General features: G+C 35.1%; 4 protein-coding genes across 10 annotated transcripts; 2 read left to right on the top strand and 2 right to left on the bottom strand.

The window, feature by feature from the left end:
• The first annotated feature begins 312 nt into the window (after positions 1 to 312).
• On the top strand, positions 313 to 4526 carry LOC107260861. Of its 6 annotated transcripts, none has more exons than XM_048370728.1 (6): positions 314 to 554; positions 713 to 874; positions 960 to 1033; positions 2703 to 2838; positions 3129 to 3446; positions 4052 to 4526. In XM_048370728.1, the coding sequence occupies exons 2-6, from the start codon at positions 746 to 748 to the stop codon at positions 4298 to 4300; spliced, it is 906 nt and encodes a 301-aa protein (XP_048226685.1). In that variant the 5' UTR covers positions 314 to 554; positions 713 to 745; the 3' UTR covers positions 4301 to 4526. The 6 variants fall into 6 exon arrangements, with proteins under 6 accessions (XP_048226684.1, XP_048226685.1, XP_015571554.1 ...); XM_015716068.3 differs by having other exon boundaries at positions 4037 to 4526; XM_015716070.3 differs by having other exon boundaries at positions 324 to 554; positions 3129 to 3419; positions 4037 to 4526.
• A 1284-nt stretch (positions 4527 to 5810) lies between these two features.
• LOC8268440 (putative pumilio homolog 7, chloroplastic) lies at positions 5811 to 11220 on the top strand. 2 transcript variants are annotated; one of them, XM_015716124.2, is made up of 6 exons: positions 5811 to 8009; positions 8101 to 8263; positions 9360 to 9523; positions 10356 to 10611; positions 10717 to 10838; positions 10910 to 11220. In XM_015716124.2, exons 1-5 carry the CDS (start codon positions 6316 to 6318, stop codon positions 10819 to 10821), a joined length of 2382 nt encoding a protein of 793 aa, XP_015571610.2. In that variant the 5' UTR covers positions 5811 to 6315; the 3' UTR covers positions 10822 to 10838; positions 10910 to 11220. The 2 variants fall into 2 exon arrangements, with proteins under 2 accessions (XP_015571610.2, XP_015571609.2); XM_015716123.2 differs by having other exon boundaries at positions 10717 to 11220.
• A 193-nt stretch (positions 11221 to 11413) lies between these two features.
• On the bottom strand, positions 11414 to 13507 carry LOC8263061 (annexin Gh1). Its single transcript, XM_002513864.4, has 5 exons — positions 13349 to 13507; positions 12751 to 12896; positions 12388 to 12606; positions 12083 to 12295; positions 11414 to 11882 (listed from the first exon to the last, which is right to left on the bottom strand). The coding sequence occupies exons 1-5, from the start codon at positions 13422 to 13424 to the stop codon at positions 11589 to 11591; spliced, it is 948 nt and encodes a 315-aa protein (XP_002513910.1). The 5' UTR covers positions 13425 to 13507; the 3' UTR covers positions 11414 to 11588.
• Positions 13508 to 14875: 1368 nt separating this feature from the next.
• Positions 14876 to 18736, bottom strand: LOC112533942 (MDIS1-interacting receptor like kinase 2-like). Its single transcript, XM_025156415.2, has 2 exons — positions 15368 to 18736; positions 14876 to 15250 (listed from the first exon to the last, which is right to left on the bottom strand). Exons 1-2 carry the CDS (start codon positions 18108 to 18110, stop codon positions 14964 to 14966), a joined length of 3030 nt encoding a protein of 1009 aa, XP_025012183.2. The 5' UTR covers positions 18111 to 18736; the 3' UTR covers positions 14876 to 14963.
• Positions 18737 to 19261: the final 525 nt, after the last annotated feature.

The following is a 19261-nucleotide window of genomic DNA, read 5'->3' as shown; positions in this document are numbered from 1 at the left end:
AGAATGAATGCCTTAAACCAAAAATAGATTATCTATTTTTAACTTCTTTTTAAAAGTGAGCAATACTAATAATAAAATCTCTTTACTGCATTTGGATTTTATCAACTTAAAATCCCCAGGGATATTTTCATAAACATGTATAATTTAATACCGGCTAAGCAGGTCAATACTTCCGAAAGAAAACCGACACCTGCCAGTAATTAAACTCAAGCGCATGCACATGCCAGGCAACGAAAAGAAGAGTGGGCTGGGCGGTACGAGATTCAAATTCAGAAATAACAGTAGAGCTGGAAGAGAGAGGAAAAAATGAAAAACCAAACAAACCCCTGTATAAGCGGGTAAAAATATATTCTTCTATTTATTATTAATATATAAACATCTCATTTTCCATTTCTTTTCTTTGCTTTTAAAACAGAGCAACCAAAGAGAAAGTGAAGAAGTAGCCACTACTCATATACAAACATACACTTTCTCTCTCCCGAAATCATCCCCTTCTCAGCTATAAAAACAGAAACTTCTAGATCAGGACTCTGCCTTGTTGCAAGGATATCCTGGTCATTTCCTATCTCTCTGTCCCTGAGCTGAGAAACACAAAGAAAGCTAACTCACTTCTACTACACTTGTTAATCTCTCTTTCTATGTGTTCTTAGCTTCTTAATTCTTCTGTTTATAATAATTTACTTTCGAACTAAATTGCATTTTCCTTGATTAGAGGGATATATTAGTTATAATATTAAGTATAATTATGGAGAGGACCACTCCGGTGAGGAAACCACACACTTCAACAGCAGATCTACTCACGTGGTCTGAGATTCCGCCGGCTGATTCCCCCGCTGTCGGGTCCGCTCCTCGCTCCGCCGCTCGTTCTCACCAGGTTTGGTTTCGCCTTCCTTTTGAATTGCTCAATCTTAGCTTTCTTAATTAGTAGCTGATTAGTTTGGTTAATTTTTAATCTTTAGCCTTCGGATGGGATCAGTAAGGTAGTGTTTGGAGGTCAAGTTACAGATGAGGAAGCTGAGAACTTAAATAAAAGGTAAGATCTGTGCTTCTGCTATTTTTATTTTTATTTTTATTTTTTTTCTTCTTTTGGTGTGCGTTTGTTTGTGGTAATAAATGCGATTACAAGCTGACAAGGTAACTGATTTTGTTTTCTTATGGCGGTTTTTCTTTTCACTCTTATTATTACAATTTTTGTCTCTATCGTTTCTTCACGTTTTTTCTTTTTTCATTTATTACAGTTTTCAGATCTTTTTCTCTTTTACTTTACTTACTTTGAGTTCAGAAACAAAAATCTTCAGTTCTGCAGATACTTTTTAGCTTCATTCTTTTTCATTCAATGGATCTTCTTACACACGGACATTTATTGTTAATTCATTTTTCTTTTCTTTTGTTTTGATTTCACTTATTTAGTCTTTTCTCCTGACTCTTTTGTTTTAAAATTGAAAAATCTGTTTGGATCTCACGTTGGCTCTTATACATTTGGCGAAATCCTTGAGAAATTTAAAAATTCAATTACAGAACATAGTGATTAAGGAAAAATGAAGTTTAGTTCATGTTAAAAATTTGAGGTTTATAGCTGCTTTATTTTGCAAGGCATTGTTTGGAATAAATCCTTTCCAAGAATTTAATCCAAGTCCTGTCAAATTTGCATGAACTTCATTTCTTTAAAATGTCTAGGCATTTTTTTTTCTTCAAATTTTTTATTTTTGAAGTTTGAAAAATTGGATTCTAGCAACTATGAGGTTTTCATACATGAGAATTGACTATATAGAATCCAATTAAATTGAATTCGTGCATTTTTGGACTTTCCAAACAAGGGATAATTGATTAATTTTCATTTAAAACGAATTTCCTTGACATAATACTTAAGTTTTTTTGCACTAAGTTTGAAAACTCTTGGTTTTGTATCATCAGTTTTGGAGCAGGTGACTTAACCGTTCAAAATTTGGCTTATGATTGCAAAACTATATTTCCTTTTTCCTAAACTTCTACTTTTTATATTACTTGTGCCTATAGCCTTTTTAAGGCGCAAAACTTTTTAGGGTGCCTTTCAACCATATATGAATGTGATCCTACTAGTTTGTTTGACACTACATAAAGCATTTTTCACCATCTGATAAGTTTGTAGAACATAATTCTGGTTCATATTTTTATTCATCCTTGAGAACTATGAGCTAAATGATTTCAGCATTGTCCTTATTCACCCCTCCCTTTCTAAAGAGTATGTAAAACAGGATGGATCCATTTAATTCTGTTGGATTGTTAAAATGCATTTTTTGTGTGTATTAATACGTTTGCCTCTTTGTTCAAAAGAAAAAAAAGAAAAGTAAGATGCAAAATCTCAAATAAGGTGAAACTAAGGCTTTGTTGGTAACCTATATCAATTTTGCCTTTCGCTGTTGTCTTTTCAGTACAGAAAAAGGCAAGAAACTGGTTAAAAAAGCAAGTCTACCAGAAAACTCATATTGTTCAAATGGATTGATTAAATTTATTATGGTAACTTAGTTATACCATTTTGCACCTTCTTGATGATCAAGGTTTGATATATCTTGCTTTTCAAGCACCAGGTTTCTGAATTCAAATATTCTACTTTTACCGAATACCCACGGATATGCTGTTAGCTTATTGGCTTCATATGATTCAGAAAATACTAGTTTTCTCGAGGCCTCTTGTTCATATCAATGTTAACTTTGCATTATCAGGAAACCTTGTTCAGGGTACAAAATGAAGGAGATGACTGGTAGTGGTATTTTTGTAGCCAATGGAGAGAACGACCCATCCGAATCCGGTGGTGCCAATGCCACACCAAATAGCAGAACAGGATTACGCATGTACCAGGTAACTGATGAGTTGTTTCAGATTTGAATTTCTTATATAGCTATAGGTGAAGAGAGTGTTTCTCCCAAAAGACCTACTACTTTGCCTGAGGTGGCAAAGCAACGAGAACTAAGTGGGACATTAGAATAACTGTGTATATGAAGTAACTGATTATTCTGAAATCACATGTTTGGAATTTTCCAGCAAAGCAACGAGAACTAAGTGTGATATTAACATGATTAAGCTTGTTGAATAATTGTTTATATCAAGTAAAATGATTTTTCTAAAATTATATTCTTGGAATTTTCCAGCAAGCACTTGCAGGAATCAGTCATATTTCATTTGCAGAAGAAGAGAGTGTTTCTCCCAAAAAACCTACTACTTTGCCTGAGGTGGCAAAGCAACGAGAACTAAGTGGGACATTAGAAAGTGAGGCAGAACGAGAAGCCAAGTTGAAGAAGCAGCTTTCTGATGCCAAGTGCAAGGAGCTCAGCGGACATGACATCTTTGCACCCCCTCCAGAAATTTTGCCGCGGCCGACAACTGTGCGTGCTTTGGCATTGAAAGAAAGCATTGAATTGGGAGAACCTGCTCCACATGATGTATGCACATCTGTCAATTTTTCTAGTGTGAGTTTATGTGTGTGTATAAACATACCATTTTGCATCATCTCCCTCAACCTTCATCCAAAATAAGAATCCTGCAAAAAGAGGTTAATTCTTCTTATCCACTAGTTGGGACAGGTTGTGGTGGTTCTCATTCTCATAGCAAAAATTCATTTGCTTGCTGATGCTTCATGGGTTATCCATTGGTTAGCACGTAATGAGACCCTAAGCTTACAACTTCTAGACAGGGTGATTCTGTGAACAACTGGGCTTCCTTTTCCCTTAAAATATAATATAGTTAGCAGATAGAAGATGCTATAATCTAAGAATAAAAAAAGCTAGTTTAAAGGATGATGCAATAAACAAGTGCGCATTTTTTTATGGAATTTGTTTCATAGAATATAATTAGTTTACAGGTTTATTTTAGGAAGGCATTCATTGGGCTTTCTTTTACTCAAGTATCAATTACCCTCTTATTGCTGACTACCTGCAGAAGCTTATAATTTTCTTAAATAGAACTGCCTGCTTTTTCTTCTGAATCATGTGTTGGCTATTGTTGTATTTTTAATTCTAAAATGGCCTTGAAAATTTTAATTTGCTTAAAAAATTATCAGCCTGCTGGAGGTCAGTTGTCTACTGGTGAACCGGTGATGAAGACAGCAAAGAAAATTTATGATAAAAAATTCAACGAGCTTTCAGGAAATGACATATTCAAGGGCGATGTTCCTCCATCGTCGGCCGAGAAATCTCTTAGTGTAGCAAAATTACGAGAGATAAGTGGCAATGACATATTTGCTGATGGGAAGGCTGAGCATCGAGACTACCTAGGTGGTGTACGCAAGCCCCCAGGTGGCGAGAGCAGCATTGCCTTGGTTTAACTTACTAGGTCTAACTCTGTTATCTTATCACTGTGTCTGGTTTTATTTTATTCCTAGTGGGGATTTGTTATTATATTATTTGACCTGGTATTATGGGTTTCGGGAATTATGTTTAGGCCTTAACATGTCATCCAGCACTTTGGACTATTCTAATTGGATTGTATGTCTATATTCTTGTGCTTTTCAGTGTTTGTTTTAGCAAAATACATTGGGCATTTTTGTGTCATTGGTGTCAGTACATTGCTTTTTTGAATGCTGTTTGTTGGCTGTGCTGCTTGCATAAGCTAGCCCTGTGTTTTGCTCAAGATTCAGTTTTAGCATATTTGCACTCAGTTAGAAGAGACGCATCGGCTGCTTTGCTTGTGATATTAATATGCTTTTGGTGTTTCTCAGCTGTTGTTGCATTTAAGAAGCAAGTTCCCTGATTTTCGCATTGCTTGTACAATTATATTAATGCATTACGGCAGAATGTAGTCGAAAACATACTATAGATTTGAGTTTATAGTTACGAGTTATCGTAACAGAATTGCGGTTTTGGTCCGGTGCCATGGTGATTTATTTGGAAATGTTGTAATGAGAGAATGTTGTGAAGGTAACGTGGCAAGGGGGTTGGTGTGTGGTGTGGGGCAGCGTCTAGTCTCTGGTTCTGAGAGCAATTGAGCTATGGACTCCGAGTGGCGGTTGTTCCTTCAGAAACTCCAAAAACAAAAAATTGATATTAGCAACTGCAGCTCTTTCAATCTGGGCCAAATAGCTGCGCACGACTTGTCAAATTCGTAGCCAATTCCATCTCTCCTATGCGACTTTTGGTTACATAGCAAGGCAGGAAGGATTCCAAGTTCGCCAATTAAAAAAGGCATCACAAATTGAAAAAGAGAAAAAAAAAAAATATATATATATATATATATATATATATATATATATATATATATATATATATATATATATATATATAACGGAAAGGGCGATAAGATATTAAAAAAAGAAATCCGTCGAGTGAAAAAGGGCTCAAATATCTCTCATCTGACTCGGCTATAATATGACAAAACAGAAAGTTATCCTGGCTCTAGCTTGGGCTACAAGAAACATATGCTCTGTTGTCGCTATTTTGTTCATTTGTATTCATAAATATTTTATAATTGAAACCTTAAATTCGAATCTGATCAAAATCATAGCAATTGCAAGACATTCCATTGGTTCTGTGTACATCAGAATCAGATAGGCACAGTCTACAATTACAAAATTATTTCTTTTTTATTTTCCTATTCTTTTTCGTTTAAATTTTTCACGAATAAGATATTACATATATAGAAAGACAACTTCTAAGGTAAGGCAAATTGTGAACAAGTCAAAATCAATGAGAGAAAATCAAGCAATTCTGTTCAACTTAAAGATTCTAATAACTGAATAGACTAACAAAGTTTTAAGTAAAAATAATCATCAAAATCATCACTAATTAATTTAAATAAAAAATATATTTAATAACCAATTATATATATACATATTTTAAAGAGACTGGGGCTCTCTCTCTCTCTCTCTCTCTCTCTCTCTCTGATTTGGCTTTGTCTTTTTTATAGAGAGTGTGTATAAAGTGCCGACTCAACTTCTTCATTGCAATGGCTCGAGCGTGAACAGTCTCAGTAACAGACCGTACGGCCTCACTCCACCGCCTCACTCCAAAAATAAAAACAAATCAAATCCTCTCTTCACCTACAAACAATATTCCAATCCCTCACTCTCGCTCTCAACAACAACAACAACAACAACAACAATAACACCCCAAATTCCAGAACGATTAAACAAATGGTACCTTCATTTCTGTTTTATACCACCATCATCGCTGTGTTAAAGTGAAAAAATTTTTTATGTCGTTTTTCGTTTCTCAATATTGATTTCTGACGTGGGTTTTGGGGTTTTCGAAAAGGGTTCTGGTTATTTTCTTCAAAATCTGTGTACACTGATTGGTATATATATTTTTATATATAACACTGTATTATCTAAAGTATTTTAGTTTGATGATGGGGAAACTAGCTGAGAGAGATAAATGGATTGTAGAGAAGATGAAAAGAGGAGAAGGTGAAGTGTTTAATGAGGTCCCAAATGTGCAATATTTTGGTCCTTCTCATCAACAACGACAAAAGCCTTCTTCTTTGAGCGGTTCATTTTCAAATGGGTTTTGTTGTTTGCCAGAGGATGGTTCACTATTTGCTACTACTGAGAGAGATGACAGGATTAATATTCTTATGAAGAAGCATGATGACGGAGACTTTTTTCATGATGTCTCAAATGTGCCTTATTTTAATCTTCAACAACAACAACAACAACGACAACAACAACAAAAGTTTCTTTTGAGTAGTGGTTCTTCTCCTGTGAGCAGAGTTTCTCTTCAATCTCCATCAGAGTGTTCTTCTTCTTCCTCTTCAAGCTTAATATTCCCAAATGGGCTGGCTTCACCTGATAATGGTTCCTATTATATGAATGGATTCTGTTTTGATTCTAAATCACCTGATGCCTCTTATAAGATGAATGCTAGATTAGTTGATGAAATGGGCTTGTCCCAGAGTTTCTGTGGATTGAGTATTAAAGAAGAGCATAATAGTGGTAGTACTGAAATGAAGGAGTTTGGGTTTGGTGGCTTTAATGATCTCTCTTTGGACGGGCACTTAGGATACAATGTTAAGAAACACGGTGGCTCATATGGGGGTTCTAACAACAAGGGGGCTTTTGATATTGAAGGTTTTCAGTCCTCTCCTCATGGAGTTTATGATGATGGAAACCATACATTTAGTGGTGGATTTGAAAAGGATGCTTTTGTTCCGATGGGGTCTCCTCTTGTTGCTCATAATCAGACTAGGACTAATGATTTATATTCTGGTTCTTGTTGGTATAATAACCAAAGTGATTATCTATTGGAGCAAAGAGGAAATTGGAGTGATAGAGGCATTCAATCACAGAACTCATATTTTACTGGGACTTGCTTAAATGATTCTTCTGTTTTTCCACAGCATTATAAATTGGATTCTAATGGAGGCAGGGGTGTTATTGATTCAATGGGTGCTTTTCAGTCTCTGCACCACAAATTGGATATGAATGTCAGTGATCCAGTGTATAGAAGTTTGATGCTAAAAGAAATGATGAGAGCTATAAAAAACAATGAGCATTCTCTTATGTCTATGAAAGGTACAGAGGCTATGGAAGCCTTTAGCTGCGAGGATAGTTATATCATACAAGGAAAAGTTTTGAATCATGTTAGCAACAAAGAATGTGAACCACTTAGTAGGGACAATATGAATTCCTTAAATGAGATTCCATTTCAAAACTTTCGTGGAAAAAGCATTAGACTAGATAACTGTATCCTCAATGGAGAAAGTTGGGAAAATGATCCGAGGATAAGCAGTTATAGTCCATTGCCAGAGGTTCCAAGTATCAATTCCTTGAGTGAGGTCCAGGGTAAAATATACTTAATGGCACAGGATCAGAATGGTTGCAGGTGGTTGCAAAGGATTTTTGACGAGGGAACAAGCCAAGATATTCAAATAATATTTAATGAGATTATTGATCATGTTGTTGAACTTATGTTGAAGCCATTTGGAAATTATGTCATTCAGAAGTTCTTGGACGTGTGCAATGAAGAACAAAGATTGCAGATTGTTTTCATGGTGACTGAAGAACCAGGACAGCTTCTTAGGATTTGCTTGAACACATATGGGTAGTTTCTTTATGCTTATTGTTGCCCTTGTAATTGTTTTGGCAATAAACTTTTATTGTTCTTGAATAAATTTCTCGTACTTTGATACCAGCACACGCGCGGTACAGAAGTTGATCGAGACTCTCAAAACCAGGCAGCAGATTTCATTTGTAGTTATGGCACTGAGACCTGGTTTTCTTGATCTTGTCAAGGACCAAAATGGAAATCATGTGATTCAGCGTTGCTTGCAATGCCTGCACAATGACGACAATAAGGTACAACTTTCCTACCTTTTCTTTTGTTAAATGAGGCTCTTGAATTATATTTGAATTTATGTTGTTATGAAGGGTGTCTTGTTAACTTCTAATTATGTTTCTGAAGTCTTCAGCTTCCCCCGGATGCTAGTTGAATTTGAGAATATACATATTTCTAAGGCTGAAAGCTTTTAATGTTACACATGAACTAAGATCAATATTTTTTCTTAAGAATTTAAGACATTTCTTTTGACCTCATGTTCTTACAATTGGCATGCTCTGGAACAATCAGCGAAGCTGAAAAATCTGTGATTAGTCCTAAGTGGCAAGCAACAAAAATTATGCTTTTATGAGCTAACCTCCTAACAAGTGCTTGAATTCTTATATGGTATCTGTAGAATATCTATTTTGCCTTCGCTTCTTGTATCTCTTTTGGTGTTTGTGGATTTAAGATGCAATAGCCAAATGAATCTTTCAAAATTGGAAGATAAAACTCTACCAGATAGACACTCATGCAACAGAAGAAATGAAGTCTTAGCTTTAATCTGGGTTGCTGTTTCAGCTACAAGTATACATGAGTAGATATATTGTTGACTGTGCTCAATGTTGGCTGGCTGAAAATTTTACCACACTTGAAAATTCTCAGGCGTTTCTATAAAGGTCTACAGTCATCTAATGTTTCTCACAACTTCAGGCCAACAAAAAGAATTGCATATTAACCTGATATATCAATTTGTTAATGTACTAAACATATATGAATATCCTGAAGGAAATGCAAAGGATGAAATAACTTTAGTGTTAGTGAGGTTTAATAAAGTACTGTCTTAAATTTACTACCGTCACTGGAGGCGTAATAACAATTCAGTTAGCAAATCTATAAACTAACAAATGATAACAGCAGCAGCAGGCATCACTATGGCGAGCAACATGTGACAACAGGTAACCTGTTTTACATGTAAACGGGGCAGAAATTACAAAATACCTTCCAAATTTAAAACATCCTTCCATGATCCATAAATGAGGTGTTGACTCCTATATTGACTGTGCTTTACAAAGTTCTCTAGCAGATATTTGTTGATTTGACTTTGTCTTTGTTATTATTGTCTATGGTCTGCAGTTTATATTTGATGCTGCTGCGAAGTTCTCTGTTCAGATTGCAACTCATCGACATGGATGCTGTGTAATGCAACGATGTATTACACATTCCACTGGGAAACATAGAGAGAAATTAATAACAGAAATTTCCAAAAACGCTCTTCTCCTTGCTCAAGATCCTTTTGGGTAAATCATGATAAATGTTTTTAGTTGTATTATTTATTTATTTTTATATGCACATCAACTAGAATATGTAGTTCAAAGTAGTGTATTTCAAGATGGTTGTTTTCCCCTCTTTGTTACACATGAAATTGTTACTTTTCTTTCTGTCTTGGAACAAGATTAGTTTGATATGTTGGCCAAGTTCTGAAGCTTTTTTAGTTTTTTTAGAGTTTCAAACAACTTCAACTATTGTTCTCCTGTGGTTAAACGAATATCTATTTTAGGAACTCTTCTTTTGCTCTTTCATTTGCCCTTCTTATTCTTACTCTAGGACTAGCACGTTTTCGATGTCTCAACTAATTTTTTCATTTTCTTAAACAGGGTCGAGGCTCAAAAGTATTTTGAAACATATGATTTTCTTGGTGGTTGCTTCCTATTCTTCGGTTGATAATTTTTGTTTCTATCCTTTGGTTGATTATTTCCTTTTTCTATTGATTTGTCCCATTTGTGTTGGTGCTTCTCAGTTGTTTCTGTAACCATTTATTTCTCTTCTCTTATCAGTTATCTACAATTTTAGCCAGCCAAACTTTTCTAAACTGTAATTATAAGACAATGATGGAAGCTTTGAACATACATACTCTACTGATGACTATAACTTGGTTTTTTTGATGTCATTGGCTTATAATTTGTAATTCACTTTTCTTTTTATACTTCTTAATTCCTCTAGCTGAGCAACAATTTAGTTTTAGAAATATTTTCTTTTGAATGTGCTTTTGTTTTTAATATTCTCTTTCATTTTTTATCATCAACACAACTTTGTTTAGCTATCTGAACCTTGTTTCTTTTCATGTCACAGAAATTACGTTGTTCAATATATTGTAGAGCTAAAGAACCCATCTGCTGCAGTCAATTTGCTTTCTCAATTCAGGAGGCACTATGTACACCTATCCATGCAGAAATTTAGCAGCCATGTGGTTGAAAAGTGCCTTAAGCATTTGGAAGAGAGCCGAGAACAAATAGTTCATGAATTGATCTCAGTATCACGCTTTGAACAGTTACTGCAAGATCCATTTGCCAACTATGTTATTCAGTCTGCCCTAGCAGTCACTAAGGTCTGGAAACTACTATTGCTTAGTTCTTAATAATATAAATGGTACTCTGATATTTTTGTTACATATAATCTTTCTTTTCCCTCCTGAATCTCTTCCTGAAAGCAGGGTCCTCTTCGTGCTTCACTGGTTGCTGCAGTCCGACCCCATGTGATTTTACGCACCAACCCATACAGTAAGAGGATTTTCTCTAGGAATCTCTTGAAGAAATGATGTAATACTTTTCTGTGGTAAGAAGTGTTGTTGTTCTATCAGATTTACAACCTTGTTCGCTGCTACTAACAAATAGTCTATCAAGCAGGGGGGCAGTAGATGTAGATTGTCATTGGAATTCGCAGCTGATATCCTGGTTAAAATTTTTGCAAATGTGGATGGTCTCCGTGAGTCTGAAGTGTAGAAATGAAGCATTTCCTTCCACTTGTTTATGAACTTGTATTATTCTGTTGTCTTGTTGTTGTCTTGTTCAATCTAGACTTGAGATGTATTATATTTTGCATTGCTCAGAACCTTAAGTATCTGCTCCAAGTTTTGTAATATGGGATCCCAGGATATCTTTATTCGTATCTCCTTGTTTTTTTTGGAGTTGAAATGCACAGATACCTTTCTGGTCCATTTGATGATTGCTTAGTAGCAGCATTTAGAAGAAAAGTATATCCCTCAATTTCTTTCTAGCCAATTGATGAAAAGAAAGTAGAGGTGGAGTAAATTTTAGAAGAGAAATATAAGTCATTTTTCTTCTACATTCCATGGCTTCGTTTTAGGTTACTTATCACTTCAGTTTCGATTACCAGTGATGAAGAGATTCTTTAAACATAGCAAACATAGTTGTATATTTTATTAAGCCATGATAAGTGACGTTTTAATGGCCAGATAACAAAGCCACAAGGTCTGAACATAAAACACACAAATTAACGAGAGGATAACAACATGAGGCAGGAAGCATCTTCATAAATATATGACAATTCAAACAGAACAGCAGCTCACTCCTCGTGTCCCACTAGTGCCAGGAGCATCTTCTCATAGTCTCCATGGGTATCCTTGGCAATGGCGCGGTCCAGAGGGACAGTGTTTCTTTGCTGGAATACATCCTTTATAATCTTCATATCTACCTCTGCTCTTGTCGCGATAATTCGAGTCAAAGCTCCTTCATCTGTTCCTCTTCTGTTGATAGCCAGACGAAGGAGCTTCTCAAAGTATTTCTCTGAACGTGTCAAGCACTTCACTGTGGCCCTCAGCAATGCGAGGAATTCATCCTTGGGGTCTGTTTTCAAGTCCTTCAAACACGAATATTAATTCAAGCATATCAATAGTTAAATCAATTAAAAGATAATAAAATAGAAGAATTAGTTCCCCAGAAGCCGAAATTCCCCGTTACCGAATGGTGAGAGTATGCACTGGGTGGGGATAATTATGATTTAAATCTCTAAAGTATTTCACTAAGCTGACAAAGTAATGAAATTAAGTTCTCGCATACCTTGTTGATATCATTGCCAAATTCATTTTTGTAGTGATTAAGAGTAGCATTGATCTGTGCTTTGCTCCTAGTGGCTAAAATCCTGATAAGATCTTCATCACTGTAAGCCTTGTTTGAGATCTTCTCATGGAGTAATTTAGCCTCGGTCTTTGCTAGGGTCAAGTTAACCTCATCTCCCTCGTATCGGTATGAACACACGAGAGGAAACAAAAGCTAGAAAGCAAAAGTGCGACCCCACATTAACAACCATAGCAACAGATAAAAACGGTTACATTGAAATTCAATATCAAGCCTCAAAGCTTTACCTTGCGGAAATCTCCAGTTGTGTGATGGGCAACATCCTCTTCAAGGGACTTCTTATAACGAGCATGATAAGCTTGCCTAATATGAAGCAGCTCATTTGAAGACCTTGTGCATGCAATCTCCATTAGGACTTGATTGTTTGAAGTCCATCTCTTTGTTGCCTCATTAGCTAAGAATGCATCACGTTCGTGAGGATCAAGTATCCAAAGCATCACAACTCTCTATCGTAAAAAAATTCAGGAACAGAATAAACAGTCAGCTAGATTACAATCAGAATACCAAAAAAGAAACACTCTTTCCGTTGACTAAAAATGCTCTTGCAGAAACATTAAAGCTAAAACAGAAAAGCGCATCAAAAGTAAGACCTCAAAATCATTAGAAAGCTCCTTGTCCAATGCCTTGAGGAGATCTTCTCCATAGGTCTCAGCATATGTCTGTCGGATCAGCTTTCTTTGAGCAGCATTCCTGTGACCCAGTATGGATATGATCAGCCCCTCATTTGTACCCCAACCTGCATGATTTATCGCTCAATTAAATTACTCAGACAGAACGCAATATGAAATTTAAATGACGCATTTATATCATCACACAGAGTTTGCCGATGAAATTAAATGATTTCATGTTCTTTGACTTTAATTTTCAAAAGGGCTTCTAAAAAATTAATCGCAGCAATCTTAACAATTAACTATAAGCTTGGTTGGTAAAGATCTAGAGTTCGATTAAATCCATAAACACACATTTCAGAGTTAAACTTATACAATCATCATTCTTCAAGGAATACAGATCAAAAGATATTAGCATCATCAACGAACTCGAAGATCAACATAAATAGCCGATCATCCACATCAAATCAAAAGAATAAAAACAAAGATCTGATTAGCAGCATATGACAGGACCAATTTTTTTTTCTTTAAATAAAAAAGAGAAGCAAGAAAAAGAGTAATGTAAGAATAGAGAGAGAACCTGAGAAGGCCTTTCGAAGCTGCTCGCAGTCGTCGGACACAGGAGGAAGTGGCTGAGGAATTGTAAGAGTCGACATTGTTTTTCTTTCTTTCTTTCTTTCTTTCTTTGTGTGTCTCAAGCGATCTACTAAGATGACTATATATGTAATGTAACGCGATCCTTCTGTCCGTAGAATACAGATGCAGACTCGAAAACGTGATTATTATTATTAATTTACAAAATGCAAGGTGGGGGCCACCTCATATTATTATTGTATATTGACCAGTGGGCCCCACTTTCGTCTTCCTACCCATTGCGTACGATTTTCTATTCGTGGCAATTGCACATCGGACGGCGAAAACAATAATTGCTGACAGAGTTATTGTTTTTGTCTCAGACCAATAATAAGCTGCCACGTTAGGGAAGGTCGGCCCATTTACTGATGTGGAGGGTTGCAATTGGCTTCAACTTTTATGGCCTGGCTTTTGGTATTAGACAAGCATACTTGAATTTGCTTGGTGATGGGTAAATAAATCACTCGATGTCGTTAAATAACTATTAAATTTCTAAAAAACAGATAAATAGAAGATCTGAAGTATACTAAAAAAGAGTTATAATCGGTTGGTTGCTTTGTTGTTATTATTAAAGAGGAAAGATGGGTAACACAGGGAATGGAGTGGAGAGTCAACAATTAAATGTGTAAATAATTCTTTTTTAATATAAAAACGTGCAAACACTCTAACCATAGTAATTGATTAAAAAAAACTCTGAAATATTCATTGTATTCATAATTTTATTAAACATGTCCATTCGTAAGCTTTTATAGTTATATATTAGATTAGTTAGTTAATTAATTTTGTTGTGAGTGGTTTGAATAAGAAATATTAGTTAGATAAGTAAATACATAAAAAGAAAAAAAAATTATGGTTATGAATAAGAAATTATTTAACTGAAATAATCATATTACTTTATTGCTTTATTTATTTCTTTTGTTAATTCACGTAATGGCTCTTAAAGATTTTTATGGACGCCTTTTTTCTTTCTCTAAAAATGGGTTTAAATGAGTTAGAAATGCTAAGTTTTAGTATAATGAGAGTAAAAAGGTCAAATAAGGGCAAAATTGAGCTGAAACAATAAGTTTAAGGGCTAAATTAGATTTTATTTGATACCGGTATAGGCTCTTATATGCTTAGAGAATTATTATATAAAACTAAATTAAGTTGTACCATTAGTGAAGTGAATTGGAAAAGCTAAAGTAAATGATCACTTTAATCATTTAAAGTGACAAAATACGGGTGGATTGGCCTTTGTGATTGATAGCTTGTAGGTATGGTTCATTCAATTATGGACTGCACATTATATGCATTACATGTAAATTCCAGCTAGCAGTAATTTAAAATATAATTCTTTTATTACAAGTCTGTACTTTTCTTAGGGCTTAACATATATAATTTATTTTTTCAATTATAATCTTTTGTGTTTAGAATACCAGAAATATTAAATGTGTTAACAATCCTAAAGCAATGACACATCCAAAAATGATTACTGAAAAGATGGAGCTTAGTTGAACCTAACATGAAACTCCAATGTATACAAGCAGAGCAAACTCAACTACAACTAACACTTATTATTTAGCTTATAACATATGACAAATCATTTCCATGGTCGGTCGAACTTGTGGATTGGAGTTCAGGCATGTAAATGCAAGGTTCAATATGTTTACCAATTCAACTTGAACTTCTGGTGAAGGAAATGGAAGCCTCAGGTCTACAATATTTTCCAGTAGCATCTTCCTGGTTGAGGAGGAAGAGGAGATAGAAGATATGATTTCTCCTGGATGCTTTCCATTGATCACTTCTAATGCTAGCACCCCAAAGCTGTATACATCGCATTTCTCTGTCACGACTATGCTGTAAGCTAGCTCTGCCACATACAAAAACAAGAATGAACAAATTAAATATTATTCTTAGGCAAGTACTTCAACTCTTTGTTGAATTGATATTCGGCTATTGAGCTGCTAGTCTAATTAGCATTAATTACCTGGAGCCATATATCCGAATGTGCCTGCCAGGGCAGTACGATGGGATGAATCAAGATTCAGAATTCTAGCAATTCCGAAATCAGATACACGGGCTTCGTTCTCAGAATCTAGCAATATGTTTTTGCTTGATATATCTCGATGAACAATCGGTGGTGAGCAATCATGATGCATATATGATAGGGCATTAGCAACACCTTTGATTATGCTTGCCCTCTTAAACCATTCCAATTCTTTAGCTGCTTCATTGTCGCGCAAAATTGTGGCCAAGCTCCCTTTTTCGATGCACTCATAGACCAAAAATGAGTACGCTGAATATGAACAGAAACCATAAAATTTTACAATGTTTCTATGCTTTATTTCAGTTAATGCCCTTATCTCGCTCCAGAACTCCTTTTGGTATGGCTTCCAAGCATCATGAGACTGGTGAAGTTTCTTTACGGCCACTGTGCTTCCTGATGACAATTTGGCTTTGTACACGCTGCCGCATCCTCCCTTTCCAATGCAGTATATATCATTTAAACTATCGGTAGCTTCTATGATCTCATCATGCATACTTTTACCATCAAAACTTGTTATTAAAAGTATTTCCTCGCTCTCTTGGCTGCTTTTTTCTGCTTCAAGAGCTTCCTTTGACCTCTTTGATTGAAAGAAAAGAACTCCGAGGAAGGAGAGAATCAAGAAAGCTCCAAAAAGAGGAAGGGAAATGACAAGAAACAACCTTTTATGGAATTTTATTGAGCTGCCTTGCTCTGTCGAAGAAGGTTTGCAAGGTTGCAGTCCTTGAACATGTCCACACAATCCTTTGTTCCCTTGAAATGCTTCTATTGAAGAATTCTGAAATGCTTTATTGTCAGGAACGGGACCTTCCAATTTGTTGTACGATATGTCGATTGACGACAAGCCGTGCATTTCCTTTAAATCGCCTGGTATAAAACCAGAGAGATTATTGCGAGAGAGATTTAACACCTCCAGGCTTTGCATGCCGCTCAATTCTGATGGTATCTCTCCTATGAGAAAGTTCTGACTCAAGTCCAGCTTAGACAAGTGAACTAACTTCCCCAACTGGATTGGAATTTCTTGGCTAAACTGATTATTGCTCAAATTTAGATAGTTTAGTTTAACTAAGTTTTCAATGTTTCCTGGAATTGATTGATTGAATCTATTGGCGGACAGGTCCAGAGACTCAAGATCAGTCAATGATCCGAATTCTAAAGGTACACCATCAGACAGCTGATTGTCTTCTAAATTCACTCGCAACAAAGAAGTCAACTTTCCCAACTCCTTAGGAATCCTACCAACTAGTTGATTGGAGGAGAAATCAAGCCCTTGTAGCCGAGCTGCATTTCCAATCTCTGGTGGTATGATACCACTAATATTGTTTCCTGAAATCAATAGAGTGCTCAAATGAGGACACATTCCCCATTTAGATGATATTTCCCCGTGGAATTTATTGTATCTTATATCAACAAATTGAAGGTATGGATAGACACCGAAATCTTCAGATATATTTCCAATGAATTGGTTTCCTTCTAGGTGGAGTCTGACAAGGCTTTTGCAATCTCTCATGCTTTTGGGAATCGGACCTTCGAGACGGTTGTCATTGACACTAAAATTCTGAAGCACTTTGCTTTGACAGATGTTTTGGGGCAAATAACCTGTCAACTGGTTGCTTTGTAGTTGAAGTAGAGACAGCTTTGATAGGTTTGCTATTTGTTCAGGAATTGGACCTGAGAGTTGGTTGTTTTTGAGAAATAATAATTCTAACCGGCTCAGATTACCTAATGAAGCAGGAATAGAGCCAGTAAGTTTATTCTCACTCAGCTCTAAATTAGAAAGAGAGTTCAAGTTTCCTAACTCAGGAATGGTGCCAGAGAGTTGATTTTGATAGAGATGAAGAATGGTAAGACTTGTTAGACCGCTTAGTGATGCTGGAATCGGGCCAGAAAGATTGTTTCCGAAAAGGCTTAGGCTGGTTAGAGACTTTAAGTCTCCGAGTTCTTGAGGAATATGACCAGAAAGTTGATTGTTGTAAAGAAACAACTGAACTAGCTTTGTCAAGCTCCCAAATGTAGAAGGGATGGAACCTGTAAGAAGGTTCGTATCCATGAAAAGTTCAACTAAGTTTTTCAAGTTTCCCATTTCTGAAGGAATGGAACCAGAAAATCGATTGTCATAGAGATGCAACCATGCCAACTCAGTCAAATTACCCACAGAAGAAGGGATTGAGCCATCCAAACGATTAGCACTAAGGCGTAAGGTGTTAAGATTTGTTAAGAGGCCAATGTCTGGTGGAATAACGCCAGACAGCTGATTAGAGGACAAATCAAGAAAAATGAGTTTGGGCAGCTGAGTGATTTCAAGTGGGATTGTGCTAGAGAGGGAGTTACAGCTGAGGTCAAGAAATTCAAGATCAGGAAAAGCTGAGAAAGACAGTTCATGGAGCGTACCATTTAAACCAGAAGTAGTAAGGTTTATTCTAACAACACTTCCTCCACGGTTGCAAGAAAGTCCAAGCCAAGTGCATGGGCTTGTTTTTGCATTGGGATTGGTGGAATTTTCAGGAAGGAGAGGCCATGGAGATCGGTTGGAGTATTTTTGGTTATGAAGAGTTGCGGCCCATTTCAGAAGAGAATTTGCTTGTTCGGCAGAATCAGAAGCAATGTTAAACGCTGAATGTAACAGAATAAACAGGACAAGAGAAATAAGGAACAGGGCTTTATTTTTCAAGATAGATGTGGCCATAATGGTTATTTTTTCCTTTGCTTCACTGCAAATTTTACAACGCCATGTAAACACATGTTAGCTATATATGATATATTATCCTGCCGGAAGACAAATACATTTCCATGCAGTTGCTAGATGACTGCCAGATTTCCAAGTCTTTATGGAATATCTGTGCAGTCCTAAACTTTCCAAGTCTAAAATTCAATAAGCTAAATATTAAATATAAAAAAAAATGTTATAATGAATAATAAACAAATAAACAAAAAAAAAAAATCCTAAATTAGAACACCTCAAACCAAATACTCTAATTTTTATTTTCCCTGAAAAAAGGTACTAGTTTTAAAGATTTAGTTTGATTTAACTGCGCATTCAATAAATTATCATTTTATGTTTTGGACATTTATAACACAAACAAACCGCAACTCTCTTCTTAAATTATTGAACCTTCTCATTATTTGTTTTTGTAAGAGAAAATGATGGACAAGAATGAACATTGAAAAAGTTGGCATGTCTTTCCTGTACAAAGACTCAATATTGCTCGTCTTTTGGGTTAGAAAAAAAAGAATGCCCCATCTATTGGTTCCATCTGTTACTATCAATAGTCACTAGTATAGTTAAAATAAAAAAATTTCAAATTATTTGGAAATTACATTGTTCGTTCAAATCTATTAAAAAATTAATTTCATTTGAAAAAAAAGACATAATAGAAAAAATAAAATAGAAATATGATAAAATTAAAAAATAATTTTGATATTATGAAACATAATGATTTATTAATGTATGATTTTTTTAAATATTTTATCTATTTTGCTACAGTTTAGTTTAGTTATAATTAATTCTATAAATTTAATTATGTAAAATTCTGAATTAACTTTTCATTTCAATTAAAATATATAAACTTTAGATTTGCAAATAAATTCTATAAATTTTATTTAGGGGTAATTACTTTATATCCCTATGTTTTTTTTTTACACTAATTACCCTTTAACATTTAAAATATATATTTTTATTCTTCTATTTCGTAATTTTATAGTAAAAATTTATTTTTTTTCAGAATTTTTGTTAAATAATGTTGAATAGGTTTGCTTTTATACTATTTATCCTATGATCTTTTGTGAATATTTCCTTCTATATCTTATTTATTGCACTAAAATATTCATACATTTTGA

This window comes from Ricinus communis, chromosome 2 (genome assembly GCF_019578655.1).
Source record: "Ricinus communis isolate WT05 ecotype wild-type chromosome 2, ASM1957865v1, whole genome shotgun sequence".
Classification (NCBI taxonomy): Eukaryota; Viridiplantae; Streptophyta; class Magnoliopsida; order Malpighiales; family Euphorbiaceae; genus Ricinus; species Ricinus communis.
This window is presented reverse-complemented; position numbering and strand designations above follow the sequence as displayed.